Raw genomic sequence first — 13,686 nt, forward strand, 5'->3', positions numbered from 1 at the left:
GGAATTTTAGGATACATTGACTACCCAATTTCAAACATTTTCCTGTGTCTAAAGTATATAAATTTTATAAATGATAGAATTTTAAGATATAATTCGCGAATGTAAGACAGAAAAATTCTGATAAGGCTCTAATTTACATTCCATGAGAATTTCGAGATGATCGCATGGAATTTAAACGAGTGATACGTCTCGGAAAAAAACCAGCTGTGTCGGTGTGATGTGATATTTTATCCTCAGACGACTGATTTGACATAGCCATCCACTCAACCTTCACTATTTGCGTAATTCCCTATCACATTCTTCATCAATTATCCCGTATATTTCGTGTGAGGTCTTCCTTTGCCATACTTTCTGCCCAAACTTTTTTCTACGAATGGATGCTATTCGAGTCGAATTTAGTGTAAAATAATAAGTTAGTGATGAAAATACTCTAGGCATTACAAAAGGCTACATGGAAGCAAGAGGCTCAGAGCATGTAGCGAGGTTTTCAAATATTTCGTAGATTTTTTTTTTTTGTTTTCTCCTGACTGGGTCCACTGCTTAAACCTCACTGGAGAGATGCGTGTCTAAGTAACCTACTGATAGAGAGGAAAAAAAGATGAAGCAAGGTATTGTAGCTTCAGGAAGGAAAGTAAATTGGAACCATTTATCTTCAGCAGGAATAGATCAAAGCGGAAATAATATCAGATTTGAAATCAAAGAGTACTCCAGTAACAGCAAGGAGAATCATTGGATCAATGATTGATTTATTAAGTAAACTGAGGAGAATGTATCAATATATAAATTATGAGAGTATATGACAGACTTTGATTCTGGTGCTTGGATGCTGAGTTGGAGGATAACAACACTACTTCCGTGTTTCCTTAGAGTGATGCCTACTTGCCGTTAACTATTTTTCAAGACCAAAAAAAGATATTTTTACCATTGTATTGCAATAAAGCCCAAGATCGTTTGACCGTACATATTAATTTGTTACTTACCTCGCGGTATGAATAGAATTGTCGAGAGAGAAGCGGATTGCAAGAACGAAAAAGTAATAACTCTATTAAAACATGGAACAGGGTATGAAAGAGAAGAACCACTGAAGTGCTCATGAGATAATTGAGTGATGAGATGCATCAAACTTATTTTAGAATTTTTGACAGTTGATTATGATGATTTTAGAAATAAAATAAATTTTATCTGAGGACATTGTTGATTTTATTCAACAGTTCGGAATCAACGTAATTTTTTTTATGAAAGGCTGAGTAAAATACCCTTCTTGCTTATTCCTGTGGTTTTTCTTAATTTTTTAAATATCATTCCTCTCTCCTTTTGCCCTTTCAACTACCAACCAGTTTTTTATGCTTAAAACTCAAGGTACTGCGTTCTCCCGCAGGGCCTCCTCTCTTCTTTCTTTTGCGTCGAATAAGTGCCAGATCCTTCATCTTTCTTTTGAGTGCCCAGATCATCCTCCCTCTTCATCAGTTGGTTATATCCATTTTTCCCGATATGATCTTGATACTCGCTGAGACCCACTAACCGATGGTCGGGCCTTGACGGACCAAAGACTGCGAAAAGAACAGATCATCATATGATTTCACCACCAGAGGAGTTAATAAAGTGAATTCGTGGTGTTAAATGTTGGATCTAGAGCATCTTGGAAGTAATGCGTCCTTCTGAAGGAGAAGATGGCATTTGAAAATTTTGAATGTTCTCATGCTATTGTAAGTGGTGCTTGAAGGATGTATAGTATACATCCTTGTATACAATGTATACTATACATTGTATACTCCTATTTAATTCCTTTGTGTAGCGTGTATGTGCCAGCAATGAATCAATTCTCACAATCAGTTGCCAAGTAATTCTTTGCTTGATAAAATCTTCTTGGGTTTGTCAACGGGTTAGGCTTTTTTTGCGCTCAAGCAGAAATAATTTCTCGAATGTGTTTTAGCAATGAGCTTTAGGAGGATGCCATCATTAAATACGCTTAAAACAGCCTCACCCGGTGCCAAACCCGAGGAGATTTTATCAATAGTATTCGTCGGAAAAGCTCACGATCTTCTATAATTCTTTGCAGTAGAGGCAGTTTTGTGACAGTAGGTATCTTAAAAAAGAAATGCCCGTCTGATTAATGGCTTCAACCTGGTTTTAATGCGTGAAGCATATGTCTCTAAAAATCACTCACTCTATGGTTTCGTGTCATAATGACTATCTGTAGGAATTTGCTTTACTTTTGTCATTTATCAAAGCTTATCCTTCATGACGAAAAGCGCTCAATCAAAAATAATTGCACGAACATAGTGCTTTAGCAATGGGCTTTAGGAGGATGCCATTATTAAATACGTTTTATCTGACGTATCCTTTGTATTCTCGCATGTAGTTATCTTACCTTTAATTGCACCGGGCAGGTCCGGAAGGGGCGTAGGGCACGTATCTTCCCAGTACGTTTTCTTGAACTGCTTCATCATATTGTCCTGTCCGCTGCTTTGTACTTCGGCCTCGTCGTCTTCCTTTTTTTCTGAAAATTGTGAAAAATAATAGTAACGACTTAGATACACGTGTTTTCAACTTCTAATCATTACAAACAATTGAGAGCACTTTATTGCTCAATGTTTTCATCGCTCAATTCAGTGTTTCTCTTAAGGGATTCACATCTGATTGTCTTATGTCTTCATTGAGGTATTCTTATACCTTAAGGATAACTCATACCTTACTGAGACAGCAAAATAATTTCCTCAGAAAATATTTTGATGTTTGATTATGATCGTAGTCCTATGTAAAGCAGTGGCATAGCCAGGATTTTTAAATGGGGGGGTTCACTGGAGATTTTGGGGCCCTTCCGGGCTGTATGGAAAACACCCCAGGGAAAAAAGGGGTTCGGGGATTTTTGATGTTGAAAACGTGATTTTTAGGACTCAAAAACGAGTGCATACGAGCGAAAACACGAGTGAAAAAAGAATTTTGTACGAGTATTCATTAAAATAAAGTATTTTTTTATTTATTGAGGCCAACTTACTCGTTTTGGCGCCTCTTTTAAAGTCTCAAAAGGGGGGTCATTATCTTGGAAACCCCCCCCCCCCCAATTGGCTACGCACTGATGTAAAGTAACTCATGAAGAAAAAGGATGCAAACCATTTCCTTCAAATTAGGTTAGGTTTTCTTCACTAAGTAATTTCTGTTCTTGGAAGGAATAAAGGTTTCAAAATAGAGAGCTCTGATAATGAGATTTAAACTAGGGATTCAGTAATCTAATGAAATTATGGTAAATTAATTTTTTTCTTGGCTTAGTGGTGGAATACATACCTTCCATTTCCCGTTTGGAAAGAGGAAGTGTGTATGACACATCGTATGTGCTCCTTAGTCGCGAACGGTAGAGTTTCCTCAGTAACTCCTCCGCTTCTTCCTGAAATTTAAAATTATTCGTTATTCTCTTGATTCCGCGCGCTGGAACATAACCATCTTCATTGTCCGTCCGTTTGAGTGTGCTGTTTTAATTATTATTAATGTTCTCAAATGGTGGGCCACGAGGAATTTATAGTGGACCTTCTCTTCTTGAATTTACTTGGGATTACATCTTATATACAATGCTAAGCCTTTGTAAAATGTTTGATATAACATCGACGACAAGGTTCCGTACTCTACTTTCTCAGAGGACTTTCAGGTTTAACGTTTTCAGCGGACAAATAAGCAATGGTTTAATCTGACTTTTTCAATACAACGGTAATGCTGGATGGTTCAATCTAATGTTTCATCTTAACCTGATTAACATTAACTTTGGATTCTGAAACTATATTACAACACGAGTTGGTGAGGAATGGTGTAACAAGTTATGTATAGAGTTCTAATTCTCCCTCCGTTCTTGGGACAGCATTTAATTGGAAAATGCGGATTGAAGGCGTTAATCAGTCTGAACTTGGGAATCCCTTCCTAAAGGATAAAAGCGGTGATTATTTAGTACCTTAGTGTATTTTGATCTACTTTTTTCCACCGCATAGGTTTGTTTTCTGATGATCACTTCTTGGTAGTGGGGCCATCGGTAATCGAGGGTGTAAACCGTTGGAATCGGGTAGCACGCACGACCTTTCACGTATCTCACGGACATGATTTAGTATCTTTCCTGAGGAAAAGAATTACAGTCCTGTATAATGTATTCATTTTGACCTATGATTATACTATGATTCTTACTTTATTTCATCATTCATTTTACATTACATTTTTCACTTACCGCGTCAGGGGTTTAATTTTTTTGGTTGGTACCTGATTAAACACATAAAACTGAGGTGGATAGAAAACATAGAATTTTAAACGCATGCCACAATGTAAAAGAAGGAAATCGCTACATTTTATGGCATTATTGATGCCAATTACCCATCTTGAAATACTTTGACCACCGCACGTAAGCGATTAATTTATTTGGCAGAGCCCGTAGAGTTACCATGGAAAGTCCTTCTTTGATGATCCATTATTGCCGTTTCATTATTAAGCCGAACTCTATAAAAGCCTTTGGTTTTACCTATGTCACCACAAGGCAGCGCCTAGGAAATAGTTTTGCCCATAGACTGTGCCTAATATTTTTTTCAGAAAAGTTGCAAACAAATTTTCAGCGCATTTTTTAGATATATTTTTCTATTTAAAATGAGGTTATTTGTGATTTATAAGCTTTTATCAAACTTACTACAAATTTCTCTTCAAATTAATCATATTACCTGAAGATTGATTGACGGTCAAAATTGGATACCGGCTTTCATATCCGATATCTCGGGTCGAGGCGCCGAACCACTCACATGAAATTAACTTGGTTTTAAATTTTACATAGAGTTATGGAAGCATCTGATGATGAAATTCATAATGTTTATGGAAAGTAAGAAAATAGTTATAAATCCTTTACTTTACTCTAAGTTCTAACAGTTTACACGCCTGCTTCTTAACTTTGAAGTGCGAACTTAGTTTTATATTCATCCATGGCCACTAAAAATATGTTTGAAAATATTATGATGATGGATACATGCTCAAAAAATTTAAATTAAGTCTCATATTTCATGTTCTTCGAACTGATTGCAAATATTATTTCAAAAATGATGAAATAATGATGATGGAATATGTAAGATATCTCGAAGGAAAGACCTTGGCATCCGATCTGTCCCGTAATTCGTTTAGGTATAATATTTGATAAAGTGGAAAATATTTCCAATCGTAATGAGGTAGTAATATGACTTGAGGGTTAAATGCCTGTGTAATGAAAATGAATGTAGCTAGCCATGCACTACATTCTGGGCAGAGATGTTAATTATAAAGATAACCGACTTAAAAATATTTTTTTGACATAATACATACCTAAAGGTAATAGAAACTAGCTATTTAGGTCGAAATTTTTTCTTGTTGATAGATTTGTAGAATTCCCGACATGTTTAAGAGATATCCTGGGTTCGTATCCCTGTCAGGTTAGGTCACGGGCTTACCCTCAGATTTTCGGCTTCTACGAACTTCCACATCCCCTTTGCTCTTCACATTATGTGCATTCATCGTATTTTGCACTCATTGTACTATTTCAGCCCTTATCAAATTGAATATATTCTACATATGATTAATACAAATAAATTATTACTGTTCAGTATTATATTATTCTACTTTCTATTTCTTTTTTTGCATTAGATCTTCAATATTACATGTAATTTTGCTATGGAATGAAGTCTGAGGATTGGAATCGCAACCATTTTTCTAATCATGCATTTCAAATGACTTTGTATTTTTATTGTTCTCTGACTGGGTATTTTTAAGTCTTCAATATCTTTTTACAATGACTGCTTTTGGTCTGTATGACCTGCAACGACATACGAAATTGTCTTTATGGCGTAAGTCATGTGTGCATGAATAGAACTGGAAGTATATCCGAGCCTCATTGAGGGTCGTATTAGCCAAGTGTTAATAGCACGTATGTGTTTTTTATCAATGGTTTTAATATCGTAGTTTTTATGGTACAACCTTTTTTTTACGAATGTCGAGGGTACTTAATAGTAAATTACGAGAATATTTTGTGGAGTAAATATGCGTTCGGGCGAGGCAGGTCGGTGGGAATAAGTTCGAACGTTCATCGCGCCGTGTATAGAGAAAACATTGCCTTAAAGTATGGGATTTTATTCGTATTGTAGAATCTCATTTGGAAAATATCAATCAATTATGCATGTTCAACTCATGACATTATTTGAGGGAATACATTCGGAAGAGTTCTGTACGTAGCCATTCCCCGGGTCAATCGTTCGGATTACCGCCCATCAGGGGCGCAGCTAGGAATTAAGGCTGGGAGGGGTTTTAGGCGCAACTAATACTGGGGTGTTTGGGGGTATGGCATACCCGCCAGGGTAATCGGGAGGTGCGGGGGCCCTCCCCAGAAAAAAATGAGGATAAATAGTGAGTTTTACGGCTTTCTCAGGGATATTTAAAAAATCCTTATTCTATTCAATAAGGAATATTAATGCAATTAAGTTAAATGGATTTAACTTAAAAACTTCTCTGAGCTCTGGAGGGGGGGGGTTTTATCCCAAAAAACCCCCCCTCGCTCCGCCACTGCGCCGCCCATCATCCACAGGCAAACGCAGGTCTTGCGATCGCGTCTTCGGTTCGCGCTGCGTCGATGACGTAATTCTTAGCAACCACATAGCAACCGCTATTTATCAATTCCGACACTCGAACACGGTGGATCACAGCGGCAAAATTTGAAGATAGCTTTGAAGTAAGTAGCCTTAGTAGTAGTAAGTAGTAAGAAAGTAGCCTTCGTGTGGAGTTTTGGTGAGTATTTATTGGTTGTGTATGCAGTGATATTATTAAGTTATCCTTTAATTGAAACATTGTTATGTGTACAGCTTGTTATGACAGTAGATAAATAATGGTCATTTTAAATCACGTCTGGTAAAAACGTAATTTGGGCGAGGGGACTTCTTTTTAGTTATCACTGAAATCCGTGCATTTTTTTCGTTTGTTTTGATGTATAGCACGGTACCGTTATAATACCCGTACGCACTTCTCGTGCGAGTGAGATAGCTATGCTGAAACAAAATAGAAAAGTTTTAATAAGTTGGCCCTTATGTATCGAAGTTCTCTTTTGCTGTCTAAAATTGTGATCCGAAAGCAATATTTCTTGTATCAATAAACCCGAGTATTCCATTCAATTTAGAACGATATTTAGGCGTCACTTTTCTCGTTGTGAATGTATTTTGATATTTGATAGTACCTATTCGCAAATTTTTTTCTCTTGTATTTATTGGGCATTTAAAGTTCCAAATGTATGCTTAACTATTATTTATTACATTTGTCACCTAAGAAATAAATAATAGGCCTAATTGCGCCGGGTCGATGTAGTGAGCAATAAATATTTCCTGACCCGCGAATGCTTGATAAAAATAAAAAATAGTTACGCTTGTGTGGTTTACGCGGCTTATGACGGCAGGCTCTGATTAAGACTATTCTGAGAAAATTTCGTTGATGGATTGGATCCTGCGAAATAGATGTTGCAGGGCAGCATATTGCTTACCAGTTCACTTAAATAATGAACTCTTTCACCGGCGATAGCGACCATTCTATGTTTATTTCCTCAACTCTTCCCTTTCTCCATTCACTCGATTACTCCTCCCTTTCCATTCCCGCGCTTGTGCTTGCTGTCAGCGTTCACTTCTCACTTTAGTGATGTGTGTGATGCCGAATTTAAAGGGAAATCTATAGCTTTCTACGAAGAGCAGGAGTGTGGTCTTTCTTGGGAAGACTGCTGAGAATAAACGGAGGCGACGAGTAACAGATGGAGTCTCCTGATGACATAGGAAGATTATTTGTCAGAACGGAATGATTCACTTTCCACGATTTAGGGTTAAGTGTGGTTAATAAATTTTATGGTGCTTTGTGTACTTAGTGAATGACGCCAAAGTTAAATTATTGTAAAAATTGTTTTTATTTTCTAAAAAAGAGTGAAAATGGTTTTAAAAAAGTATATTCAACTATTACGGGATGATATAGCTCAAATGGGCTGAGGAATCTGGAAGTATTTTGGCTTTGCAAGCATTTAATAATATTTTAATGTACTTCCTGGAACTCAGCTGGTACCTAGCCTCAATTTAAAATATAATTTTAAAAATTCTCTAATTTATAAATTATGGGGAATTTATAAATTCCCCATAATTGAGAAACATTGCTTGTTCATAAACAAAAAAATTACACTTTAAATATTTTTTGCCTGATAAAATTACACTCATATTGCATGTATACACATATATTAGTTTATTTAAATTTGCATACATTTTTCAGTCTATATATGTATTTATAAAAGAGCATGTCTGTTTGTCTGCCCTCAATTTGTTTCCATACGGCTGCACGGATTTTGATCAAAGTTATTATAGATGCATATCATGCTATTGAACCCCGTGATGCTACTTTCGGTTGCGTCTGACACGTCGTTTTCTCATTACTGTTTGTTATGCCATGTCATAACAAAAATCCTGCTTCATGACCATGAATTCCAAGTTCCAAGTTTCCCTCTTCTCTGGCTTTTATCGTTGCCAAGCTACGTCGCGTAGTCTGCTAGTTTCTAATAAATATCAGGAAATAAAATCAGGATAAGTGTTTCATGTTGATGGAGATAATCAATCCCTCATACACACTTGTCACACACGTAGCCATACAAATAGCTTTGAAACCGTTTTGATATTGCTCCATGGCTACCTACTCAGCTAACCCATCACCCCATCCATGGGTTGGCTGCAACAGTGGCGTAGCTGTGGGGGGATGAGGGAATAGACCCCCCAAAGCCTCAGAGAAATAAAAAAGATATTTAAAACTATTGTCTAGTTTTGAAATTTAATTACAGCATCTGCTTAAAGTAAAATTTTTAGTTCCAAAATTATGCAAAATATATATCCAAGCATATCATTTTTCAAAAATTTTCCCAGATCCCCTTTGCCTTTATCTGGGTGGGGGGGTCATATGCCCAGGCCATCCCTTCCCCCCCAAAGTATATTCCTAGTTACGCCACTGGGCTGCAGTATGGCCATATTTTCCCTTTGAACTTTTTTGTATAAATTATAAAGCTAGAAACCAATAACTTGGCAGTTTGGAGTAGGTTATACAAATAACTTAAATTTTAGTGTCAGTATATGCACAATGCACAATTATGTTTCGGAAAATTTTTTTTTTAGAGGTATCTGAAATATAAGAGAAAACATTCAGGTTAACCAGGAACAGATGCTATTTCTTTACTTACTTGTCTCATTGTTGATTTTTTTCCTGTATTTTGCTGCATTTAGAATACAGAGCCAGAATTACAATACATATATCATTAGCATAGGATGCTTAATCAGATAGAGATGGTTACTCAACAGACTACACCTCTCTTTCCTCTTTTGAAAGGTTCTCTTTGGAGCTATTTCACAAAGTTTCAGCAAGATTAGCTCTTGAATTATTACCACCACTTGACATTATGGCCAATATTCAATGAAAATCATTCTCTTTATAAATATCCTCTCTTATTAGCCACACTTTCTTCCCGATCGGAGCCCCTGAAGGATCACAAAACAAAATCCTGGCTGATAAAGATAGATGTTATATTGTTATGAACAGAAATCAGCACCTAGAAAACCTTGATTAATGTAAAAATGTGGAATTGGAAGATAATATTGGGAATAGGAAAGCAAGAGGATATTAATCAGGAGTAAAGGTTGAGTTAATCTTGAGAGGAATTGAATACAGGAATGGGTAAATCTTTGAAGCACAGATTTAAATCCCAGATGTATCACTACATGGCCGTGCATTTAAATGATCTAGGTATAACTGATATAAGCAGCTCTCCAGTTAACTCTCGAGCGACAAAACTCATTATAAGCCGATTTTAAACGAAGTGTGTCTCAGTGGTCCATTAAGGGACCACAAGGTCTTAATGAAAACATTAGGTGGTCCCTTTTGGGACCGCAAGGACGATAAAGGTTTAGGATGATTGATGCGTCAGTCTTATCTGCTAGCTTATAGTTGGAGGTTGATTCAGTTGGTCAGTCTGTAAGTCAGTCAGCTGTAGTTGACTTGCTGATTCAGCATGGAGACAACGCAAAAAAATGAAGTATGATGATAACTCCCCTGGAAATAATAAGCCAGTGTAACTTACTCAGCTTCATGAGCAAATAAGTTGAGAATTATTGTTAAATAACTTATATGGAATTATAAAGTGTTTACACTCCTTCATAAGTATTCCTCACTCACTTTATCTAGTGCACCTAAAAGTTCTTGCAACCCAGCCTGGCCTACCATGATTCTCTTTCAGTTCATTACTCTTTGAGTTTTCTGATCCATGAGCAAATTTTGAATGAGTCATATGTTTGTCCAATCTAAGCCTATTTTCTTAAGAATGTCCATTTGTTTCAGCCAGTCTACAATATATTACACTTTTCAACTCCATGAAGCAGTGGCACTCCTCGTTTTATCCTAGGTTCCACTCTATCAGAGGTCTCATTACTGCTCTTACTGCATCTCAGTTGACTCCCTTCCTCTATTCTAACTGATCATCTCCTAATAACTCTCATTTCTTACTTCCATTTGTCTAATCATTTGTGTTGCTTTTGATGCATAACTTAATCTAATGGTTCTACATATATTATTGGCTATGTATGACTTTCTTATCCTGAAATATGAGAATTAGAACTGGTTATATGAAATCTTCAGTCCAAGACCCCTCTTCATATCTTCTGTGGATAACTTCAGAAAGAAAACTCCTCCCTTTCTTGCCTAAGTTCATAAGAAACTCACTTACTAGGCAATGTCCAGTGTCCACACTTAATTGTTTTATTATTTCATTTCTCAAAGGCCACTCTATTTTGATGTGGAAAGCCCTTTCTCAATGATATTTCTCCTCCACTGCCCTTTCTTCCCCTATATCTGACCTGTATTATCTATTCCTCCTATCAAACAGAACCCCACATTCTCCTTCCAATATCCTGAATATATTTCCATTCCGTTGACATCCTACTATTCATACCTCTGTTTTTTGCCTCCGCTGTCCCCTCATACCACCATACAACCATAATACAAATTCACTTTAGATTGTGGGCTATAGTGGTCCCTATCTCTCCTTCTCTCGATTCATTTTGTCACTACTCCTCTTCCAGCCAGCTTTTCTCACCCTCCTCGTTTCTTGTCATTAGCTGCTCTTAATTTCCCCATACCTCCTCTTGCCATCCTCTTTGCAATGTTCATCCACTTACTTCTTTCCCCCATATTACCAATACTTAATCACTTATCCTCTGTTTCCCTATTATTTGTTTTCCATTAAATATGTTGAAAGTTTACCACAAGTTCTAGTATTCCCATTCTAGTAATCATGAGTGTTTCATGTACGTAATATTCATAAATGACTTTGTATATTCATTCTGTAGGTTCTTGTAATATTTATTAATTAGCAAATCATTACACACACATGGACTAATGATTACTGCCATAATCCAACTGCCACCCTAAGTACACTCAGGGTGATTTCAAGACCACTACATAATTGAACATTACAGCAATTAGTTCCTCTTAGGTTCTTACAGAGCTTTATTTTCAACTTCTTCATCATTCTGCCTTGAATAACTGTTTAAAATCTGACATTTCATCTCATTATTACTAGGTTGTGTTCCAAATCCCCTCTGTGGAGGCTGTGTGGTTGTTTCAACTTTACCCTATGTCGCACTATTACATAACCTATCTGATATTTTCCTGTAATGTATTTCCTCTTTATGTGTATCTGCTCTGGTAATATGTAGTGTCTCTACCCTGTGTTTATGATAGAAAATTAATTTATTCCTCCTACAAAATTTAATGCCTTGTCACCTCACTATTTCTTTCATCCTGATCTATATGGGGGGATATATTACTCTGAACCAAACTATATTCCCTCATATGATTTGTAACCCTTGCCTCAGTTGTCCTTAGGCCAATTATAGTTGAAATGGCTTTTCCGTTGCCATCCAAAGACAGGTTACCAGTCATTGGTACACACAGCATACTTTGAACTATGCCCAGTGCATGTTGATGCTTTTAGTGTTTCATATGGGTAATGGTTGTATATAGTATCATATAAAGTGTTGCTCCTGGTAGAACCGGGTGCAATGATGACCATAGTGACCATCCACAGAGGGTATCTTCCACAGCATTATTTGATATGTCTGAAGTCTCCCATGAAGGCCTATTGTTATTTTGTTAGATAGTCAACAACGTGGACAAGCACATAGAGTCCCCCGAAAACCCCCTAGGACCCCCCAAAAAAAAGAAAAATTACCTAATAAGTCGTATATTTCCAGTACCATTCATCCGAGTTGTATAGTTTTTATTGACTCAGAATGGAAATTGTGTTGGCTATATTTACCCGTCATTTTCAATTATCCAGGCCCATTTACACACCCGCAATAACACTTCTAATTTTGTAATGTAGATTTCTTAACAAAATAGTAGAGGTGTTTTAGGGACTCCAGGACATGGACACTTAAACACGATTTTTTTAAAGCACTTCCCGATAAGGTACGGCTACGAAATTCACGTGATTGATACCTTATTACTGCAACTATGCACAGCTTTATGCAGAACACAGAATGTGTAATCTATATGTTAGTAACAGGGGAAAAAAGTCCATGGCTCATGGTGAAAAGTCAGAAGATCTGAAATTGGCCTTTCTCTCCTTACATCTCATTTTGTACAGCCTCATCATGCCTATTCCCCCTTTTCCTTATCTTTTAATATTTTCTGGCATGTTTTCCCTTATCATTACTCTAGCATCCCATGCTCCTAATTTTTTTGGTGTCTTCTTAATCTCCATCACTTACCATTCCTGGATGCTGCAGCTGACTATGTCTCCTCAAGGATTTTGCATGGTGAGGACCTTGAGTGGCCAGCCTATGCCACTGCATGTAACAACTCATAGGTACCTTAAGGACCACTTCCCAATGGATGAGTTGCCAAGTCTCATGCATTCTGTTTCATGCTTTCTAGGAGAGATTACAGAGTTCCCTTTGTTCATTAGAAAGTGCTTTTCTCACAACCCCATCTCATGGACTTCCTTTTGTCCAGCCAGTCTAGCTCTAGGGTCATTGGGGACCACTATCCTTACTGCAGCATTGATGTTTCTGCCCAATTTAAAGGATTTAGTCATAATAATATATACTAAGTGACGAGAGTCAAAAACTTGTGTTGGGGAAACAGCTTAACTTTCTGAGTGGTATACTGGAGGCAGCTGGAAATGGAGGCTCAAAGAGTTTGAATTGTGGGTATGGTGAAGGATGGAGATGGTGATAGTAGGCATAGAAAGAGAGAGTGCTCCCCATGGTGGGTATCACTTTTTTATTTTACCTCTAAAATTATTATTTATCAAACTGGAAGATTTTTATAAATTTTAATATTTTAGGAATTAACCTATTTTATAACTTTTGATGGCAGAGTTCATGAGAAATTTCTTGCTCTGCTTGCTATAAGTCAATTGATTGCTTAAATTTAATGTCAGAGTCAGACTTGGAGTATGAAGGAAAGGGAACTTGGAGGAATTTACAATTTTTTTGTGACAGACATTAGTGAGACTTTCCACTGGCTTTTACACAGATTAACTTGTTTCAACTATTATAACTGCCAGATTTTAAATACATTGATTTCAGCCAAAGATCTAGATACCATCTCTGATAGTTTGAATAGCTGACATTAGTTAAGTGG

At 36.8% G+C, this 13,686-nt stretch overlaps 1 protein-coding gene across 2 annotated transcripts in view; it reads right to left on the reverse strand.

Moving 5' to 3' along the window:
• Positions 1 to 1,176: 1,176 nt before the first annotated feature.
• The window catches only part of LOC124162937, a 44,439-nt gene continuing 31,929 nt past the window's right edge, over positions 1,177 to 13,686 (reverse strand). The window contains exons 1-5 of one of the 2 annotated variants that reach the window (XM_046539692.1): positions 4,208 to 4,394; positions 3,941 to 4,099; positions 3,286 to 3,385; positions 2,372 to 2,500; positions 1,177 to 1,550 (exon numbers count right to left, since the gene is read on the reverse strand). In XM_046539692.1, the coding sequence (XP_046395648.1) occupies positions 1,348 to 1,550; positions 2,372 to 2,500; positions 3,286 to 3,385; positions 3,941 to 4,084 (576 nt within the window). In that variant the 5' untranslated portion in view covers positions 4,085 to 4,099; positions 4,208 to 4,394 and the 3' untranslated portion in view covers positions 1,177 to 1,347. Of the gene's footprint in view, positions 1,551 to 2,371; positions 2,501 to 3,285; positions 3,386 to 3,940; positions 4,100 to 4,207; positions 4,395 to 13,686 lie in introns of those variants that run through there. The other variant, XM_046539693.1, reaches the window with a different exon arrangement.

Source organism: Ischnura elegans, chromosome 7 (assembly GCF_921293095.1).
Source record: "Ischnura elegans chromosome 7, ioIscEleg1.1, whole genome shotgun sequence".
NCBI classification, from domain to species: Eukaryota; Metazoa; Arthropoda; class Insecta; order Odonata; family Coenagrionidae; genus Ischnura; species Ischnura elegans.